This window comes from Anneissia japonica, unplaced genomic scaffold (assembly GCF_011630105.1).
Source record: "Anneissia japonica isolate Jap-2015-1 unplaced genomic scaffold, ASM1163010v1 scaffold3798_len331662_cov138, whole genome shotgun sequence".
Classification (NCBI taxonomy): Eukaryota; Metazoa; Echinodermata; class Crinoidea; order Comatulida; family Comatulidae; genus Anneissia; species Anneissia japonica.
This window is the reverse complement of record NW_022746449.1, coordinates 89,244-112,262: the sequence shown is the minus strand read 5'-3', so window position 1 is coordinate 112,262 and position 23,019 is coordinate 89,244. Positions and strand designations below refer to the sequence as shown.

The window sequence follows — 23,019 nt, the reverse complement described above, 5'->3', positions numbered from 1 at the left end:
TGTAAAGCGCTTAGATGCATTGTTTTGTATTAAGCACTCTAAAAGAGTAATATTATTATATAATAAAAATAATTATGACAATAATAATAATAATAATAATAATAATTATTATTATTATTATGACAAACATTGAAATATGGAATTGTAAAAAAAAGACGTAAATGGTATTGACACCAAATCAGACGCCCCCAAAAAGTACCCTAGCCAAAATAATGGTTAGATAAAGCTATAAAAAACTTTTGAAATTCTGTTAAAAGACCAATACAAATGTTGACTAGACAAGTGGAGGAGAAGCGTAGAAAAATATCACTGATATCCTACACGCATCTATAATTCCACTATCGATATAAAATTGAAATATGGAGAAGAAAATCTAAAATTAAGATGACTTAAATGGTATGGTATCAAATGAGACCCCTGAAACCACTCCAGTCGCAAATGTACAACGAGGGATGTACAACCTGGAATAGCGTGAATGATGATGGGAAGTTTATAGCAAAATATCATATATGATAATATGAGTTTCGTGAAGTCCAAATAGAAAACAAATCTTACCACAAGTAGCTTCGTCGATACCATCTTCGCAGTCGTTGTTCCCATTGCAATATAATTTTAATGGTATACATAATTTATCTTTTCCACAGTCAAATTGATTATCTCTACAAGGTTTTGACTCTGCAGAAGATATAAACATACGTTAAAAACGTACACACGTTTTAAAAAAGAATGAACAAACACAACTTTCATCAGGTTTTAAAACCGAACAGAAGCTGAACTAAGAAATCCTCTTTAGTAGCTGAATTTATATAACGATTCATATAAGTATAAAAGGCTAAATGTCGTACATCTCGGTCACACAACGTGCCAGGAATATATTGACATCGGAGGAGACTAACGGGCGGAGGTTAAATGGAGTGAGATCGGTAATTATTTGAGGGTGAGTTATATGATATGTGGTGATTTTTAACTACATGGGCTTATTCTTTTTTTTGTTCAAAAACTTACTAAAGTAGAGAAACCCGAGGGACGCTGCACGACTTACTGTAGACACGCCGTTTAACAGTACCGGTACGTTTTATCAAGACAATATTTGAGGGTAATACTTACGGCACATTTCAACTTTCTCATCAGACTTATCGAAGCAATCAGTAGTATCATCACATTGCAATGAAATCGGAATGCAATCCTGGTTATCACACTGAAATTCTTTCGAATTGCATACTCTTTCTGGAATACAGAATGGCAACATTAATAATAACAGCGATTGAATTTAGTAAACATTTTATAATACATAACAATGCAATGGGATCGGAATGCAATCCTGGTTATCACACATTAAATTTTTTTTCGAATTGCATACACTTTCTGGAATACAGAATGGCAACGTTAATAATAACAGCGATTGAATTTAGTTAACATTTTATAATGCATAACAATGATTATGATTGACCTACCTGTGGCATAGATGGACTTTCGAAAATTTCCGCCACATATGTCTAGTGAGTTACCACTACAAACTGTATTGCAATCAACCTCTGATCTTCGATAAATCTCCAAATGTTCATCCCTACACTCACATGAAACACCGTCATGCAATTCAGCGTACAGATATCGAAAGTCGTAACAATGCTGTATACACCAATCTATTGTCAAATCGTATTTTGGAACAGCTGAAGTGTAGGCATTAAAACAGCCACGGTAGGTAGACCTACGGGCTATATAACAGAAACACAATGTTAAAAATAATAACCTGAAAAAGGTACAGCATTGTGAAGTTAACAGTAATAAGAATAATATACTTAAAAATAGAACAATAGGGTTTTCTTCATTGCTATAAAGAGTACTGAAAGGTTCGCTGATTAATCTCAGGTAAGATAGTATAATACATACTCCAAGTATCGAAATGCACGCCATTTAATTTAGTAAACATTTTATAATGCATAAACAATGATTATGATTGACCTACCTGTGTCATAGTTGGACGTCCCCGAATTTCTGCCAACACGATGGCGTGCATTTCGATACTTGGAGGTATGTATTATACTATTTTATAAAGAGTGCATTTATTGGAATTACTAATTATTGGATTTATTCGGTGTAAATACCAAGGATAACCAACGAAAGTTTGAAGAAGACTTATGGCATTTCCAGTAGATTCTGGTGGTGATTGGGCTGTAACACCGGGAGACAATTTCCTACTGTTGCCCATGTGCACGTTCTTTAACGTGCACATGTGCCATAATGCACACGGGACCAATGGCTTCAACGTCTTATCCGAAGGACGGTGCGCTATCGTAACTTGCATTTTAGCCCTCTAGCTGAAACACAAGGAGGGGCAGCAATGAGAATTGAACGGCGACCAAGAGATCTCCACGGTTCAGCTCACACACAGTGGCTACCACCAGATTAGCCGACTGAGCTTAAGCTGCTCAAACAAAAAAAAAATTAAATAAGTGAAAAGAGATATATTAAAATTTATACGAAAGTCACCTCGACGGTGAGACTGGAACTAGGGTTGCAATGGTAACAACGAGGGTGATGTGGATAGTTGAAAACCACGGGCCATGAACCAGCTGAGGGCAAAAATTGTTCATGAATTTCTCCGTATAGTCCAGTAGAAATATGTTTAACCCTAAATTGTTTTCTCATAAGGTTTGTGTAGTATTGGGTGTGCTAAGTAACAGATAAAAGTCTTACAAAATCCGACCACCGAAAAGTATTTTTATCACGATGACCGCCAAAATGGCCCTCTTAGAAGAGAGCAGCGAACTGAGTCAATAAATCATCTGAAACAATTTATAATACGACCTGATGAATATGAATTAATTCAAGATGCCATCAAAAATGGCTGTCGCGTATTAACAGTCATAAATCAGTAACTACTCAATCAGCAATTTCAATGCCATAATTTTTACATTTTATTTTTGGATCTAAGAAATGTACTATCTACGATAATATTGATTCAATTAGTCAAATAAAAAAATGATCATTGTTATCAAACAAAGAGGCTTTTTATGTATATTCTATTTAACTACGGATTTTTATTTTTTAATGTAAAGCGCGTTGAGACTTTTATTAGCAAAATGCGCTCAATCAATATCAAACTACACACAAGATCAAGTTAACATATACTTGTATCATCATTTTAGGTAGTTGTATTTGTATAGTGCCTTACACAATCGAGAGATCGTCCCAAGGCGTTTAAAATAGAAATAAGAGTGCTTTAATGTGAACTAAAACATGGGTTTCCTATTCGGTCGCTGTATGTCTTAAGGTTTATGTGAGGGAGGAACAAAACCGATGTACTGTATGAATGTGTCACAGAGCCAAAATCTATAGAATACCTCTTGCGATGCCCACATTTGGAAACAGAATGCAAGGCTGACGTACTTCACAGGTTGATGTACATGCTCACTTACATTGCAGACTTTGCATAAGTGATAGATGAAGAAGAAATGGAAAGAGATGACTAATTGATTTAATATAAACTACAAGACGTTAAAAAATAATATTAAGCCTGATCATAAAATTCAAGCCTCCTTTTTGGATAAAAAGGACCAGTTTTGTTTAGCCTAATTGCTAATAAATAGGATCTTAGATGATACCTTTCTTGGATAAAAAAAAAAAGAAGTAAAAAATGGCATTGAAATTCTTAAGATAATTATTTATTGATTTATGACTCTATATATAGCGGGCATCTTGGACAAATCTTTGCATTTATTTTGATTGATCAGACACATAAAACCTGACAATGATTAAAAAAAACATAAAAAAAACCCCGATTACAGCTCTTTTATGTTATGGGCGCCATTTTGGGGACGTCATCTTGGACAAATCTTTGCATTTATTTTGATTGATCAGACACATAAAACCTGACAATGATTAAAAAAAACATAAAAAAAACCCCGATTACAGCTCTTTTATGTTATGGGCGCCATTTTGGGGACGTCATCCTGTATTAAACCACTTTCCGGTGGCCGGAATTTGTAAGACTTTTTTCTCTTATTTAGCACATCCAGTAAAATCTACTAAATCATTAAAGTTTAATTACCTATTTATTAATATTCAGAATATAAAGAATGGCGTCATATTTGAATATGCACATCTTTGACATATTGTATTTACTTGAACAAAAAATCCAAACAAAAATAATGGGACATATTGAAACAATGCGGGAAAAGTATAAACAAAAAATCAGAAAAAAAACCTACGAATGACAGTTATATTAAACAGACATTGCGCTTCGCTCAGGTATACATCTTGTACCCAGTATCGCACAGTATAAACCGTGGGTTTTCCATCTATGGTTTCAAATCTATGTCCTGGCGAGTGTGATTGTTCACTTTTCTTAGTATGTGTTGCTAAACTTGACGGTTCTGGCTCTGTCCACCACACTTCTGTGTAATTTGTTCCTTGGTCTGTAATAACAGCTAAGTCGTCTGGACATCCGTTAAGTTGTAGATAACCTGTTAAAATAAAAATAATTACATCAGAATCTGTTTGCACGCCACTGAACGACTGGTTTGCAACCAATAACGCTAAATGTGAAATGCGAATGCACTTAAAGATCTTCATGTTTGCCTTACAAAAGGAATGCAATGGTTTATTCATCCAATATTTTTTATCAACCAGCTTTTGACGATCACCCTTCATATGACCAAAACCTAATTACTTTTGTTCTTTTTGTTTGGTACAATTTATTATTGTATATTGTGTGTGTGATTGCTTTTATGTTGTTTAGAAACGTATTTTCTCGACATCATAACGAAGCAGAGATAATTTGAGTTAAAGAGGAGTAAATGAGTAAGAGGGAGAGAGAGATAGGGAGAGAGAGAATTGGGACAATCACCAAACATTATGCACATGGAACGTAATGACGTCACTATGAAGTTATCTGCGAATGCGACAGGAATGTTAAGTTCTCGTGTTAGCCAGTTAGCCAATTCTAGGACGCAGTTTGGTTTGGTCCGAAACTAAGTTGTGCCAGTTGTGTGTTGAACGCAGAACGGTCTTGAGTGAATCGGTTCTATGGTTATGTTGTCGAGCAAATACAAACCTTTTAAAATTTATGAAAATGATTATATGATTTCCCTACCTGTGGTATATACGGACATTCTCCAACTACCACCGCATATTTCGCGTGAGTTACCACCACAATCCATATTACATTCATGTTCGGATCTTTGATATGAAGATGAGTGAGTAATGTAATAGTAGGTGAGTTCACTTATACACCGACAATAAACACCGTACTGCAATCCAGCGTAATTATAGCTTAAGTCGTGACAATGTTGTATACACCAATCTATTGTCAAACTATTGTATTTAGGAACATCTGAAGTCCAGGTGGTGTCTCTAAAACAGCCTAGGTAAGTACGAGCTTTAAAACACAAAAAATAATAAATACATTTTAGGCTTCGTGCGTCTGTTGTTAAAACAAAACATAGGGCTTTTCTTCATTGACAAATTAAGAACAGATTTTTAATTTAGAAAGTAAAAAGGAAATCACATTGCATTGCAATTGTTTTAGCCAGGGTGAAGTGTAGAGTTCTAACCATATGGTTGCACACTCCGAGCATCTGAGGTATGTGCATTTTTGCAAAATTAAAAACAAACATTACATTCATTTCAGATCTGCTAATATCCTTCCACTTTAATTCCGATTTTAATTAAACTTTGCTGTCTAACCTATAAAGCATTCTACAACATTTCTCCACACACTAAGTCAGTGCCCCCAAAAAGGTTGTTGACATTGGCCGTATGAGACCACACAAAAATTACTAAATGTGGTTTCCTCATTTTTAAGCCTTAGATTGAATTTTTTAAAATTGTCATGAGCTATAATTTTACTCCGATTATACGTTCTGCTTTCTCTTTCTTTTCTTTCAAATGTATCATTCGGAGTTATCCTTTATCTAATTTTCCGTAATATTCCCCATGGATATTTTTTTCGTTGCAATATATCAATTTTAAATTTAGATTTTTTTGTTATGTAAAGTAAATACTTTTTCTATTGTAAGTCTGGTTATTTCAAGATATCCTAATTATTTTCTCTTTATATGATCGAATATGTCCCTTCATTCTCTAGATTAATTTAGAGTTTCAATATTTGTCTGTTTCTTTAACATTTTAATATTGTTTAAACATTTTTTCCTTTATTCTTTATTTTATAAACATTTTTTTATATAAACAGTTAAATTTATTTCTTAACTTAAAGATCTAATAATTTTGATCGTTTATTCTTCGTCTTTAAGTGTATGTTTTGAGGGTCACAATTGACTATCTCTGACTGAACTGACCATCCTCAAAAAGTATATATACTAATAAATACATAATGGCTTTTCCGCTATGAGAAAAGGCCAGTAATAATAATAAAAACACAAGTAAAATTTAACATTGTGATCTAATTCTTGTACGATTAATACATAATTTGGGTTGAATTTGCTCATCTAATCTTATCTTTGTTAATTTATAAATATCTGGTCATACTAAACACATTAGAGTTCGAACCCTGGTTTAGTTAATTTGTTTACTCACACAAGTTTATTGGATATAGAAATACATTAAAAGTATAATAATAATAATAATAATAATAATAATAATAATGATAATAATAATAATAATCTTTATTTGAAACTTCACTTTTAAAACAGTGGCACACGATGACGGTGCGTTCATAAGAGTATAACATACAACATATAATCAAAAATAAAATAACAAACGGTAACAAATAAATTCAAATACAGCACAGAATTAAAACACAGCGTAGAAAACGACAAACAATAACTCTAAATTTTTGACCATATTAAAATAGAATAGCAGAAATAGATTAAAAATGTACTTAAAAAAAGGTATTCCTATAGATATAAAACGGCATGTTTAAAATTTTAAAGAATTAAAATTAATCAGTTGACAAATTTAAAACGTTTACAATTTCAGTCCAACAATATATGTCCCTACAGTTTATCGTTGTTTTGTAAAGCACAAATGTAGTACCAAATCCAATAAATATATTAGATAAAATTAAGAGGCATTTTTATCCAAGAAATAAAAAAAAAAACAACACTCACGAAAGACAGTTATATTGAAGAGACATTGCCCTTCGCTCAGGTATACATCTTGTGCCCAGTATCGCACAGTATACATTGTTGGATTTCCATCAATAATATCGAATCTATTTCCTGGTGAGTGTGATTGTTCTCTGGTCCTAATAGCTGTATTATCGGACGCAACAGGTTCTGTCCACCAGACGTCTGTGTAATTTTGTCCTTGGCTTGAACCAACAGAAATGTCGTCTGGACATCCGTTAAATTTTGGGTAATCTGGTATTCATTCAAATAAAAATAATTAAATTGGCATCTGTCTGCATGCCACTGAGAGTGGGTTTAACCTAATAGCAAAAAAAAGAAAAAAAAATAGGAAAAGAAAAAAAATGCGGAATTCAGGTGCCTTTAAAGAATGATCTTCGTGTTCGCCTTATGAAGGGTAGCACAATTGGCTTACTTTCCAATTTCTTTTTTTAACCATTTCAATTTATAGCCAGCTTCAGACTTTGCGAAAACAACTTTTTTTTCGTTTGTTTAAATTATCTCTTATGTGTAACCCACACTTCGTATTGGCTTGGACTTGAGCTATGTGAATCCAATTTGTGTTTTCTAAAAGAAATTAATGCAACAACATACTATCACAAAAATAATAAATATGGGTATTGATATAAATAAAACTCAATTGTGGAGAAATATAAAAATAAGTAGACTTAAATAGGATTGGGCACCTTACCAGGCTCCTTGAAAATACCCAGCATAAATAGTGATAAAATGAAACTATAAACAAGTATGTATATCAGTCCACTGTAAAGATAAAACTGAAATAGGACAAAAATGTAAATATAACTATTACTAACATGGTACGGGTACCTAAGGAGACTCTCTGACTCCCCAGTCACGAGTGTACAACACATGGTGTCAAACTAGGAATAAGGTCAACGAAGATAAAATGTTCGATTAATGTATATCAAAATATAACTTTATATATTTTTTTGAGTTCCAATTGAAAGACATAGAGAAAACAAATCTTACCACAATTAGCTTCATCGATACCATCTTCACAGTCATTATTCCCATCACAATACAATTTTAATGGAATACAAACTCTGCCTTTTCCACAGTCGAACTGATTACCTCTACAAGGTTTTTTCACTGCAGAAAAAGTAAACTATTGCTTTTTAAAACGTCTGTACATTGTAAACAGCAATGATTTAAAAAAAATCAACCTTAATTAAGTTAAATTTGTAATATGATAATTATACTTTATAAACATATAAAAGAAGTCTCTTATTCATAGCAAGAAAGAGTTAACAATAGAGTTATTGTTCGGTTTATTAATTCAAACACATAAAAAAAAAACATTACGATATGCAAAAAAAAAATTTAAAAATCCGAAATTTAACCTAATTTACAAAAGGCCAACAAAATTGCAGTAAAACAAAAATTAATTTAAAAATATGTATAGAAAAAATAAACTTTGGCATTCTGACTGCGATTCAAAAAATTAGAATTACACAAGAATACAATAGATACACAAAAATTGGAATATTAATTATAAAAAAATATATATTCGTAATAAAAACTAGCAAGCAGGAACAAGACGAATTACAAACAAAATAATAGACATTCAACTTTAAAAATATACTACTCGAATAAGAAAATATAAAGACAGGGATCTCATTAACAGCACAATATAATTAAATAAACAAAATTGGGGAAAGAGTTTGGCATTCCAAATTTGAGATTAGTATACTGTAGGCCTAATTCAAAACTTTAGAGAGAAAAAAAATAAATGAGCAATTCACCCCAGTTTGGTTCACTTCGATAGTTAGCATTTAAAAGACGAGTCAGATTTTTTTTTAACATTTGACATTGGAGGAAACTGATGGGGCAGGTGGTTAAGTGGAGGAGGTTTAACGATTAAGTGATGGGCCGTCAGCTGGCAAAATAGATTATATGTGGTGATTTGTTTTTGATGGATGCGCTCACACGACCCACCGTATATATACATCACTGCTTTAAGAGTGTGTTTTATGAAGGCACTTTGAGGTAACACTTACTGCATGCTTTAGATGTTTCATCAGACTGGTCCAAGCAATCCGTGTTACCATCACATTGCAATGAAATTGGAATGCAATCCTGATTATCACACTGATACTCTATAGAATTACATACTCTTTCTGAAAAAACAATGCAACTTTAATAATAAAAGCCATATACTTCAGTAAACATAAGAGCAAAGTCACATTTATTTATTTCATAATCAAACAAACGTCACCTAGGTTCAAATTGATTTCATGACAATGATTATGACTGACCTACCTGTGTTATAGATGGACTTATGCCAATCACCGCCACATATTTCTTGTGGTTTACCACTACAAACCGTACTGCACTCATGTTCTGGTTTTCGATAAAACTCTAAATATACACCCATACACTGACAAAAAACACCGTCCTGCAATCCGGCGTACGGATAGCTTAAGTTGTAACAATGTTGTATACACCAATCTATTGTCAAATTATTGTATTTTGGAACAGCTGAAGTCCAGGTGGTATCTTCGAAACAGCCATGGTAGGTACGGCCTACATAACAAAAACACATTACATTAAAATATAATAACCTAAATAAATTAATATTATGAAAACAATTGCGAAAAAAACAAAAATACTAGACTTACTATATGTGTTTGTAAAACAGAACATAGTGGTTTTCCTTGAGAACTGTTGTTGGAATTACATAGTAAAAAAGTCATTAAAAAGTTTTTAAGCGAGAATTACATGAAACCCACCTCGACGCCACGGTGACTCAAACCAGGGAACAGTAAAATTGCAATGGTAATAACGAGGTTGATAGGGAAAGTTCTATGCAATTCCAGTCATAATCGAATATCCACATATTTGATTTATGATCTTTTCTTAGACAAAAATTGAAGAAGATACAAGCAGAGAAAGCCACCAAAGTGCCGGAAAAAAAAAACATTAAGAAAAAAACTAAACTGTCTATGTCTGTTTTTAAGAGAGAAAATAGGGATTTTTCTCATTGCCATAATGAAATGTTGAAATTACATTAAGAAAAATATAAAAAAAATCATCATTAAAAAGTGTATATAAAATATTTTTAGTGGTCTACCTTGCGCTATGTTAAAATAAATCGAGGGCAAAAATTGTTCATGCATTTCACGGTAATTTTATATTTAACAGAAAAAAGCAAATTGCGATTACATAAAAGTTAATAATATTAAAAATAACTATAATGACGTCATATTTTCAAATACACATCTAAATGGTCTTTGATTGGTCAAAAGTTTAAAAAAAGATCCAAGAAAGGAAAGTACTCAAAGTTCTAGGCAGACAATTCCCAGTTTAGAAACATAAGAAGACGGAAAGAAGGAAAATTTCAAAACAAAAACCGAAGGTTTTTCTGCTAACGCATAGCTTTCTAACATATAAGTTTACATCATATTACGCACATTCAAATTAAAGGAAATGGTTGTCATTGTCAATATTACATCAAACATGAATTTCCATTAAGTTTCAAACATTTTTTAGTCTAAAAATATAATATTTTCAAACCTTTAACTGTCATAAAGAAGGAGCAATTTCCCACATTGCCAGCTTCATCAATTGCAGTGTACGTGATCTGATGAGGTATTTTACTGACCGGAAATACGTCACCAGGTTTGTAATTCGACGAAAGAGTTACTGCAGTGTCACTGTTGTCGGTGGCGTTTGCTGGTGACCAATATAATTTAACAGTTGTGGAGCCTTTATCTGGAAACACTGTCCAAGAGGAGTTAGATTCTCTTGAAATAATGTTGTTCGATTGTGTTGGGCAAGTTACAACCGGGATTTCAGTGTCTATGAATAAAGAAAAATAGTCTTTATCAGAAGCTTGATGACATACCGTACTCCTAGTATTCACACACGATGGCGTGGATTTCAATACTTGGAGTATGTATGAAGCAATTATACTTTCTTATCTGAGATTAATCAGTGGACCATTTGGATTTTGGTATACACAAATTCACAACATAGACGCATGCATGATTAATTTTAATAGACTCGCAAAAGTTCGCCGTTGTGAGTACTGGGGCGGGTCCAGGTATTTGGAGATGCACTCCTGTATATATTACAATTTTATATGACGTGAGGAACCGTCTTCTGTCTTATCACCCTCTCATATTTTGAGCCAAAAATAAGAACTATATTATTAGCCTAACAATTCCCCCACCTAAAACCAAAAAAAGAAAAAAAAAAAAAAAAAAAAAAAAATTCAAAATTATCTAGGTTTTCTATCTGGGTTTTATTACCTCTGCGTTATGTTCTAGAATTATTAACCACTTTTTAGGGATAGCATTTTTAACAGTCCAATATTCATTTACCCATTTACAGCAACATGTTAACTTATCTTTAAACGCTTTGGTTGCTGCTGGCTATTTATCAACACCTGTGCCCGCCAAAAGAGTGTGTTTGTAAAACATGTGCGTATTCCTGGTCTTTTTGTGATTTGTCAGCTGTTGGATTTGATTGTGGGCGCAAGTATATATGTATGTATGTATGTATGTATGTATGTATGTATGTATGTATGTGCGTATGTATGTATGTATGTATGTGTGTATGTATGTATGTATGTATATATATATATATATATCGTGTTACTTATCTTATATCCTATAGTGAACTGAAGGTGTTTCGATTAATAAAGACGGCCTCCACACACTAGGTTCTAGCACACAGTATTGGACTTAAAACAACTACAAATAAAATTAATTTATGCTTGAGTAATACATACCAACAACAGCAAACCGTAGAATACATTCATCTGTATTACCGGTTGGGTCTGATGCTCTTACTGTAGTTTCGTATGGCGGTAAACGTCTCATCGGAAATACATCACCGGATTTGTACGGAAAACTTGTGACTTGCGGAATTCCGCTATTATCAGTAGCAACCTCCATCCATGTGATTGAGGCATTCGGGCTTCCTTCGTCAGTGGAGATCAGCATAAAACCGTCTTCAATCTTATAGAAGTTAGATATGTTTTTTGGACAATCTTGTTTCGGTGGCTCATTGTCTATAATTAAAAATTGGCAAAATAGCCTTACGTTATCGAACCGCTAAATAGAATATATGTTAAAAAAATAAATGATGACTTTATTGTATTTATAAAACGATTATAAATAATAACAAGAATAATTATTATAATCAATAGAACTAACAATTATTACATAAATACGCCCCTCAGTACATAATTATATTTTTTTCTTGTTTGTTTCTATTGTTCTTCCACATGGCCCAGTCGTGCGTTATAAACTATGTCTAAAGCTTGTTTTTCACTAGGCGAATTTACTTGCGCGAGTCGACAGCGTCGGTTTGCTTCCGGAGCTCTGATTGGTTGCACATTTTTTCACTTCGCAAAAAATCCGATATAAATGTGAATGCGGACGCGCACGAATGCGCGCGAATAAATTCGTCTAGTGGAAACCGGCTTAATATCGAAGCTTATGGAATGGTGTTTTAGTCGTCAGAAAAAAAATCCCACAATCACAGAAATTGAACCCATGACCCCGCAATTGGAAGGCAAGCATCTTAAACCACAAATCTATTCAAAATAAAATAATACATACGGTTCAGACGTGGGTTCGTCTTTTAAAATTTCCATAACGTGAAAAGATAAGCTCTAAGCCATCATTCAATATTGTTTTATTTCAATTTGCAATAAAGAATATCATATCCGTCTAATATGATTTATACTTATGTATTCAAATATATCATAAAGCATATCTACTGGTATGTCATAAGTCGTAAATTAATATAAGAAATATATATTTTCGTATTTAAGTGTTTTTTTCCCTGTTTTTTAAAAATCTAGGCCTACACCATAAGGAGTGCAATCAAACCTACCAATGACAGTTACTGTGAATACACATTCACCCGAATTGCCAGAAAAATCGTCTGCCCAGTACCGTACAGTGTAAACTGTGGAATTTCCATCGATGAGGTAATAGTTCCAACCTGGCCAATGCGATGCTCCCCTATACTTTATACCTTTATTATCGTATGCTTCTGGATGCCTCCAATTGACTTGTTTGTAATTTGTTCCCGGGTTTGTATTAGCCATTATGTCGTTTGGACATCTTACAAATTCTGGTAATTCATTATCATGTTCTAATTCCAAAAAATAACGTTATACAGAATGAATATGTGTTTGCATATCGATAAAACATTGGTTGGCATCAAAGCTACGATGCAGATTGTGCTAAGGCAAAAGAAAACACTGTTGCCTACTTCTTCTAAGTGGAGGGAGATCAATGATAAGTGAGGGTGGGGAGGGTGTGCGTGCAAAAATAGATGTGTGATTTTTAATTTCTTTAGCTTATTTTTTTGTACACCAACTTTAACAATAAATAGAGGAGGTGGGTGGCTACGGGCGGATGCGCCCACACGGCGATCTTCCGCATACTACTTTATCAGTGTGTTTTATTAAGGCAATTGGAGGTAATACTTACTGCATATTTCATTGTTTTCATCAGACTCGTCCGAGCAATCCGTGTTACCATCACATTGCAATGAAATCGGAATGCAATTCTGATTATCACACTGAAATTCTGTTGAATTACATACTCCTTCTGAAAACAGAATTCAACTTTTAATATTAAAAGCAATTTTATAGTTTACACATATCTTTTTAATGCATTCCTTTACCATCAATACATAGTAATTATATCATAATTACCACCAATACCGTCACCGCTGCCACTGCCACTGCCACCGTCACGGTCTTCATCGTCACCGCCTTCATCATCATCCTCAGCTGTATTACAATGAGGAGAATGTTTTAAAGTGTTTACTCAAGACAGCAGAACTCACATTTACTGATGGAACAATTATGAGCGAGGAAATACGAGAAAAGAGTTAATAATGGATAAATAATTTAGCTATTTATAGAATTATAAAACTGGTAAATAAATATTAATTTCGCATATTATCGTCATAATGACAGCAAATCATGGCCATGATATATATGAGCATACTACAGTTTTTTTTTGTCGAATAAAATTTTATTTTCTGGACAGGGTTTTAGTCTGAAAAAAAGATATTTCCAAACCTTTAATTGTTATAAAGGATGAGCAATTTCCCACATTGCCAGCTTCATCAATTGCAGTGTACGTTATCTGATAGGCAATATTATTGACAGGAAATACGTCACCAGGGTTGTAATTTGATGAAACAGATACTACAGTGCCACTGTTATCGGTGGCGCTTGCTGGTGACCAATATAATTGAACAGGTGTGGAATCTCTATCTGGAAAAACTGTCCAAGAGGAGGTGGATGTTCTTACAACATAATTGTAACTGTTAAAGCGTGTTGGGCAATGTACAACAGGACTTTCAATATCTATAATTAAAGAAAAAGTATTCTTGATTACAAACAGACGCCTACAGCGCGTTCATACCGTCAATGCTTATGAGTGATGAACATAGTGATAAATTAAAGAAAGCAATAAAAAAAAAAGTAATGCTAATGAGAGAATTTTTTTTTATAATGATTTATTTAAAATTCTATCGCACTAAATGAAAGATCTCAAGTAGTCCTAGTAAATGTGTAAATCCAAAATTTTCCAATTATTGGAAAATAATTTTAAGAGTTGTTTCAGGGATTTCGTTTGCGAACGAAAGGTGATGAAGATGGTGTTAGGGAGTTAGGAGTTACATTTTATTGAAACAATATTGTTTGTTTGTGTTGGGAAAGTTACTGGAATTTCAATGTCTATGAATAACGAAAAATCGTCAATGATCAAAAACCTGATGCATATACCTATTCACACCATAAACGCATGCATGAAAGATGAATAAATCATCTAGATGTGTATAAGAGACAGTATATAGATTCAATCTAGTTCAAGTTACTAACGTCAGACTATAGATGATGATGAAATAGGCGTACTCCGTATATCATAAGCATTTTGCATATAGTATGCATGTTACATAAAAAAAACAAGCAAGGTCTGAATGCATATAGCTAAGTGAACAGCACAATCTGAAAAGTAACTACCTCACTGTTCACTCTATTCAAACATGTGTGATTGTCAGATATGTGCGTAGTCTTTGTTCTGTGATTGGTCGGTTTGCTTATGGTCTGAAGAATGGACGCAAATAGAGTGATATGTTATGTTATTTCATTACAAGGCCTATAGTAACATTGTCTTATCAGTATTCAAACCGAAGACCGTCCGATTACTACTTACATATGAGGCCAATTGTCTATATTAACTTTATCATTAGAACGCGGATTTTAAAGAAGGCATTAAGGTGATCCTCGGAAAGTGACCAAAGTACCGGACAGAATCCCTGTGTAAAAAACATAGGGAAAAGGAATGTAAATAGAAAAAATAAAAATATATACTTGTGTTATACCTACCAACAACAGCAAACCGCAGAATACATTCATCTGTGTTACCTGTTGGGTCTGCTGCTCTTACTGTAGTTTCGTATGGCGGAAAAAGTCTCATCGGAAATACATCACCGGATTTGTAAGGAAAACTTGTGACTTGCGGCATTGCGCTGTTATCTGTAGCAACCTCCGTCCATGTGATTGTGGCATTTGGGCTTCCTTTGTCAGTGGAGATCAGAAAAAACCCGTATTCCATGTTATAGAAGTTAGATATGTTCTTTGGACACTCTAGTTTCGGTGGCTCGTCATCTAAAATCAAAAGGTAGAAAAAGAGATGTGCGTTTATCGAATCGGAAAATAGAACAACATACAAGATAACTTATAATTGTATGTAAAAAACAATTGAAAATTCATTATAAATAATTGAAATAACGATAGAATTAACAGTAGTACAAGGTAGAGTACATACCGGTAGTTAATTCTTTTTTCTTCTTTGTACTGGGTATATGATGTTCTCTCACAGGGTTCAGTTTGTTTTATACAAAAAGCCTCATATCGAGGCTATGAAATGAAGTTGTTTAGTCGTGAGAAAAAAATTCTTGCTGTCACAGAAACTGAACCCAAACCCCGGCGATTGGAAGCATTTTAAGTACCAAGATATTCAACATCACCATAATACATTACATTTAGCGAATTGATGTTCATTTGAAATTACCAGTATTAAACTATGATTCAAATTGTTTTTTTTAATTTGAAATTAGAGTATCTTATCCGTCTAGCATGAGCAATTTTGTTTGTAAAAGTACGTTTGTGAATGTTTGTGTACTTCGTTTGGGAAACACAATCGTTTGTGAAAGTACGTTGTCCGTTTGTAGAAATACGCTGTTTGTTTGTAAATGTACGTTGCTCGTTTGTAAAAGTATTGTTTGTAAATTTCGTTGTTCGTTTTATTTTTGTATGTTGGCTGCGATTGCCAACCATACCAATGCTTTGTCCCAATATATTTTATAAAGCATAGGTATGTTATAAATCGTAAATTAATAAAACAAATACTTATGGAAAGATTTTATTTAAATCAAGGGCTACACAATAAAGAGTAAAACAAACCTACCAATAATAGTTACTCTGAATACACATTCACCGGTGTTTCCCGAATAATCGACTGCCGAGTACCGTACATGATGAACTGTGGAATTACCATCGACGAGGTAAAAGTCCCAACCTGGCCAATGTGTTTGTCCCCTATACTTTATACCTCTATTATCGTATGCTTTCGGTGGCCACCAACTGACTTGTGTGTAATTCGTTCCCGGGTCTGTATTAACAGTTATGTCGTTTGGACATCTAACAAATTCTGGTAATTCATGATCTGGTTTTAATTAAACAAACAGAAAATATTACCGTATACGGTAAATTACTTATTTGTACATTAATAAAACATAATAAACATGGACCAAGTGCTTATCTTATTTTAAAGAAACATTTTATATAAACAATATTATATAGGCCTAATTAATTAGGCCCACATGTTATGCATAAAGCATATTTGGCTTTTAAACCACTGATTAAACTTGATCAGGACTTTTTGATACTGTGTGCCAGTTTTCTGTTGTAGTAAGTGCGGGAGTAAGTGGTCAGCACATGCAATACGCATTCAAACCTGCTATGCGCGAAAAGATACAAAACTGGATAATGTATTATGACATAATGTATAATCATTAGGCCAAAAAAATGTTGTGTTGGCCACGTTTTGAGAAAATCCAAAAAATGGGTAGGTCGGTAGGAAAACCTTTATTTTTTACAACCAAATAGTATGTGTTTACGCCTAAAAAGTAGAAAATACACAAATAATACAACAATTTTAGATTCGCATCGCGTACCATCCAGCAAAATAGGCTAGCCTTGGCCCCCTAGCCTCGCCAACGTTATTCCAGCCTTATTTTCTCATAAAAAAATATTGTTTGTTGTCAAAAAAAATAAAACAAAAACTAAGATAACAATCCTTTGTAAAACTTAGGTCGGTCGGGCGTGGCCAACACAATATTTTTTTGGCCTTAATACTGTACACTCTCCGGAAAATAGCAAATGGTTGTCTCCGGTACGTATACATACTGTACCCAATTCACCACTGTACTGCGGATACGGGCTGTCTCCAGGATCCAAGGATTGTCAAGGATCCAGGATGACGAAGCCCTTCGATCCCGCTAGTTCCTCGTCGGCGTTCACTACTAATTAAGAAATGCTAATTAAAATAATAACCCATGATGATTTTGTACCTGAATCGCATTCCGTTTCATCATTGCCATACAAACAGTGCCTTGTTCCGTCACATACATAACTTGCGTGGATGCATCCGTCAAGTGTACAGTAAAACTCACCTGTATTGCATACACCTAGAGTTCCTGTATAGAGATATTGCTTTATTACTAACATATTGTTGTTGTCAGGTCTAAAAAAAAAAACACATTGTGCAAATAAAAAAGAAAAGAAAAGCAACTGTGACTGTTGTTTTTCTTCTTTATTGGTAAAGGGTTACAGTAGTATTCAACAACTGTGCGTGATTCATATAAAACTTGTTTGCTTGTCTAGTAGAAAACACACAGATCATAATCATTCGTCAACGTCATCCAATTGATAAATTAACTGTGATATAATATTATTGGCGATGTTGTATACAAAAGATAAGAGATGACAGACACTTGGCCCCAAGTTGACAGGCAGTGAGTGCGTACAGTAATCTTTAATACAGTAAACTCTAATATACCTAGGACGAAATTGAAGGTTTCAATATAAATAAGAAATACACATAGGCCCCCAACACACATTTGATTAAAATAGTTAGTTCTTGATCTTTCTATTTTAACTTTGAAAAAAAAAATGAATGTGTAGCCGCGTAAGTATGCTATAGGATGAGGGATGAAAACAGCGCGTTCGAGACTAACTATAAAAATCATTAGAGCTAGCATTCGTCCACACAGTGGACTTCATCAAGAAACTGTGTCACAGTCTTTTAGCGAAAAGTTACGGGATAAAGAAGGATGAACATATCTCTTTAGTAGGATTACAGTTCACTTCATGCAGTTGGAAACAATTGGTGCATTAGATAGACCACGACCACAACGGACCTTTCCTGAGTGTCAATCAAACTTAACAACTACTGTAACCAATCATATCTAGGCCGGCCAGGAATACACACCTGTACCCAAAACGTATGTGTGTAGGCCTATCTACGTTTACGCCGTTTTGTGGGACCAGCAACAATATACCGAGACGGGGTTAACCACCAATGGCGAATCGAGAAAATTTATAATTATGACACTTCTATATGGCCTGGAAATGCACACAGTGACTTAAATTTTGATTCAATATTCTTTTAATCTCCGTTTTTTTTTTATTTATAATTTTGACAAATTTGGACCCGGGCAGACAGGGTCCCCTCTAATCCGCTACTTGATATAATATAATATACGGTATATTTCATGTTCGAGGCTACTTTTGCAAAGTAAAGATTGGGGCTTCTTTTCAAAATGAATGGTGTAAATTTTGGGAATTAGGCCTACTACAATAAAACAATAAAGGCCCACTGTAACATCAGTCTGTATCATGGAGTGTATTAACCAGCATTAAATCACCTAAACTAGTGTATACGTGTTTTTAATTTATTTTGTTTCTTTGAAATTCATGTACAGTGTATGTAGGCCTACTGTGTATGAATCTTGAAAAGAAGCCAATGGGCTTCTTTTCGAGGCTACTTTTGCAAACTTAAGAGGGGCTTCAATTCGAGATGGACTTCTTGAGATTAAGCCGATTGGGCTTCTATTCGAGGTTTTACCTTCTGGGTCAGGGTGCTAGATCCAGGACAATATCGGTAGGAGCCCTTAGGGGTCAGAGCCCTGCGGACCGCCGCACATTTTTGTTGAAGTTAAAAGATGTATATATTTTAACCTTTAACTTAAAACCCATATTAAATACCGTGAATAACATAATTAGGAATATTTCACAATTCACTGAATAAAATAATAGCATATTAATATACATCATAGTATACGGTTTCGTGGATGGCCTTCGGAGCTTCCGTACCGGCGTGTAAATAGAATTTCACCGAGCTAATGCAAGCATTTTAATCCGTAGTTTAAAAAGGTAAAGGAAGAGGATATTCTAATGCTAGGTCTACCGTCGCACGGTGTACCATGCGAACAGTCACTTCTGCAACAGCTAAATAGAGGAAACAATCGGATTGTTCAAAGCCGCAAGTACTGTACGTCTGGTCGTTGAGGATTAGAAAATTGCTCCATATTCTTATATTGGATTGGCTTATAAATACTGTTCAACTGATAAATAAATAAATAATAAAATAAATAAATCAATAAGTGCATTAAAAATATCAATTTGTATATTTATGTACCACGCATGCCATTTTTAGATCACTCATTTTTTTTCTTGTTTGTTATATTTTAGTGTATTAGTGTGTGTATTCATTGTATTCATATGACCAATAAAATGAACTTGACTCACACGAAAAGAAACTAGAAAAATCTGCACCCTACGATTAAATGTATTGTATAAAAAAAAGTGAAAACATCGTGTACATCAATGATGCTGAGGCCCCATTACGTAGTAGAAAACGTTTACGGTGGGTCGTTATTTGCGTGGGTCACTATACTAATAGAGGCCTACTTGTTGTAAACAGGATGAAATAAAACATTTCTTATTTATAAAAGCAAAATGAGTCTTTTTTAATGCGTAGGCCTAATTTGATTTATATTTCCACATCTCCTATAGGCTTTAACAACAATTTTAAGGATGGTTATTTTTTTTTTTTTTTTGGAAAAAAAAATATTGTTAAATAGCAAATAGTAAATATTTTCATGAGGCTCCTGCTATGTAAAACTGTTTAAGTTTTTATGACAGCTCTTATAACACTAGTGTAACCTACATTGATGGCCTTCGATTCTTCCGTCTCAGCTCATACACCAGTGGGTACCAGCATGGAAGCAGTTCCATGGTACCAGTAAGGGCTATCACAGAGGCTTATAATAACATTGTTTGTTTATTCGACACGAGGAAAACGCATCAATTCTAGATGAAGGGGAAAGCAGGATTATAATTAAGGCTATAGAAACAAAGAAACAGGCTTTAATAAAAATGTGTAGGGCCTTTCATCCCTTTAAATTCACTTAAGCACTTGATAAAAATTTATTTTGGCCTCTAATATCAATCAAATTACTAAGTTCATTAAATGAAAAAAAATACATTATTTTATATATTATGAGTTAACACATATCTGAACAACACAAGGGAAACACATCAATGCGGGGTAAAGTGAAAACAGGATTGTAATCACGGAAGGTTAAACTAAGAACGTTTCAAAATATTTTGACAAAATGTTATGTTAAGGGCCTATAGGCCTAATACTCAGGGGCGGATTTAGAATTTTTCAAACGGGGGAGGTGGGCACAACAGTTTCAGAATAGTTGAGTAGCACAGAACATTGATTTGCATTGACATTTTTAAAATTTAGTGGCAAAACCAGGTGGGGGAGGGAGACACGCGCCCCCTGCCCCTACTTAAGCACTTGGTATTATTTAATTTGGCCTCCAACATCAATTAATTTACTGAGTACACTTGATGTTAATTTTTTTTTTTAAATCAGTAGTAAAATATCAAATTGTTAAGAAAAAACTTTAATCAATTAGTGTATCTACAGAGGTTGTAATTGTAAGAGTTGCAATATTTCATTTGAGTAAATCTATAGATAATTTAAGCATTTTATATGCTTTTATAAATTTGTTAAAATTTAAGTATTCGCTCATAAAAACCCAATCACGCGAGCCTCGTTCCTTATTGTGGCCCTTTACTTTTATTATGTTTAAACATAGGAACGAGCGATAAGGCGTCACTAATATTATACGAGGTGGTCCGATTTAATGGCTATGGCGTACTGTATATCATTTTCATTACAAGGACAATCGTAAAAACAACTGCTAACAGCATCCGTAACAAAATATGTACACCTTTCCAAAGCATCGTCAGCGTATGTATCACCTTCACTATTTTAGTGACGGTTTCTTGCTGTTTCTGCCAGGGTCCATGGCGCCGAAGCTCCAATATTTTTGGAAACGGTTGGGAGGGGTGTTTCTGGGCAAAGGGCGGTGCCAGATGGGTAAAGGGGCAGCAGGGGCTTACGCCCCCAATCGGACAGGTCAATCTCCCCCACCTGTCAGAACTCGTCGGGCAGTCGGGAAAAAAATAGGCCTAATGAAATTAAATGAAATGCGTGTTTATTGAGTAGAGTTTGAGAGTATACAGTAGTAACAATTTTATTTTATCAACTTCACATTTAAAAGTATTTTTCAAGTGCCATTTCCGGCCATCTAGAGGTCCTTTTGTTTTTGTTTTTGTTTTTTTAAATCTCATTAGCTAGGGGCCCTTACCCGGCTCGGTCAGAAGACCCCCGGATGGTGATCACGCCAATGTTATCCTTATCTCACTCAGCTCTCCCCTCCCCCATACCTCACATTCGGACACTAGCTAAGTCCCCTAGAAAATAACCTACAACCGCCACTGTTTCTGAGGCGTAGCCACCTGAAGGCTTGGATAGAGAGTGTTTGCTGGTGAGCTTCCGGAGCGAGAGACTCTTTCGCCATCTCTGGATCCGCCACTGTAATTAACCACTAATAAACTTCATCAACTCTTGTCATAAAATATACTATAATCTTACTGTGCTACACCTTAACTCTTTTATTATACTGATCGAAATTACGATCTGTTTAATCAACCCGTTACAGCTGTTAAAGTTGAAAAACAGTTAGCTCAACAATTATTGACTACACCATACGGGTCAACTTAATCATTTATTCTTATAAACTTAAAATAGTTATTGAAACATGTAAACATTTACAAATAAATTCTTGATTATATTTAGACAGTACGGTATATCGCTAGTATTTTATAAACCTAGGGTGGCAAGGCGAATACCCGAGCATGAACAATAATGGAAATTTAACTCCTGGACCTTAGCGGCGCGATATTATTATTAGAGTACCTATTTTCGCTATCGTATCCGTTAATGTACAGGTGACATTATCTGCACTTACAGATCTATTCCAATAGGCCTACAGGGGCGCAGCTAGAGGGGTGTCAAGGAGGTCCTGACCACCTCCTTTTATTATGATTTACAGAGTAACTACCGTGACCCTTGTCTCAGACTCGGTGCACACGCCGTGTCATATAGAAATCTCGAATGTTGTGCGTATACTTAATATTAGAGTACCTATTTTCGCTCTCGTATCCGTTAATGTACTACAGGTAACATTATTTGCGCTTACAAACATATTCCGTGCGACCATTTCCCTTTAACGTCCACTTTCATAATTATGATCTCTTCTGATCTCCCTATATTCTAATCAGTGCATTGATACCTCTCGTAAGTCACCACACCTCCCGTAAGCGTATTTTTTTTCTGCAGTACACATAAGCAAATATATGTTTCTTTTAGCCAATCAGAATGTAGGAAGCCTAAAATGACGTCAGATAACTATTGAATAATTAATCAGACGTCAGACACAACTTCTT

The 23,019-nt window shown here is 34.3% G+C and overlaps 1 protein-coding gene across 1 annotated transcript in view; it reads right to left on the bottom strand.

The window, feature by feature from the left end:
• LOC117120218 overlaps positions 1-20,448 on the bottom strand; it is a 28,086-nt gene extending 7,638 nt beyond the window's left edge. The window contains exons 1-19 of the mRNA XM_033265231.1: positions 20,381-20,448; positions 17,721-17,893; positions 16,556-16,813; positions 15,472-15,753; positions 14,158-14,448; positions 13,786-13,863; positions 13,559-13,678; positions 12,954-13,217; positions 11,842-12,123; positions 10,623-10,907; positions 9,369-9,632; positions 9,107-9,226; positions 8,079-8,198; positions 7,071-7,322; positions 5,096-5,380; positions 4,212-4,466; positions 1,455-1,715; positions 1,108-1,227; positions 556-675 (exon numbers count right to left, since the gene is read on the bottom strand). Of these exons, the coding sequence (XP_033121122.1) occupies positions 556-675; positions 1,108-1,227; positions 1,455-1,715; positions 4,212-4,466; positions 5,096-5,380; positions 7,071-7,322; positions 8,079-8,198; positions 9,107-9,226; positions 9,369-9,632; positions 10,623-10,907; positions 11,842-12,123; positions 12,954-13,217; positions 13,559-13,678; positions 13,786-13,863; positions 14,158-14,448; positions 15,472-15,753; positions 16,556-16,813; positions 17,721-17,893; positions 20,381-20,448 (3,898 nt within the window). The remainder of the gene's footprint in view (positions 1-555; positions 676-1,107; positions 1,228-1,454; positions 1,716-4,211; positions 4,467-5,095; positions 5,381-7,070; positions 7,323-8,078; positions 8,199-9,106; positions 9,227-9,368; positions 9,633-10,622; positions 10,908-11,841; positions 12,124-12,953; positions 13,218-13,558; positions 13,679-13,785; positions 13,864-14,157; positions 14,449-15,471; positions 15,754-16,555; positions 16,814-17,720; positions 17,894-20,380) is intronic.
• Positions 20,449-23,019: the final 2,571 nt, after the last annotated feature.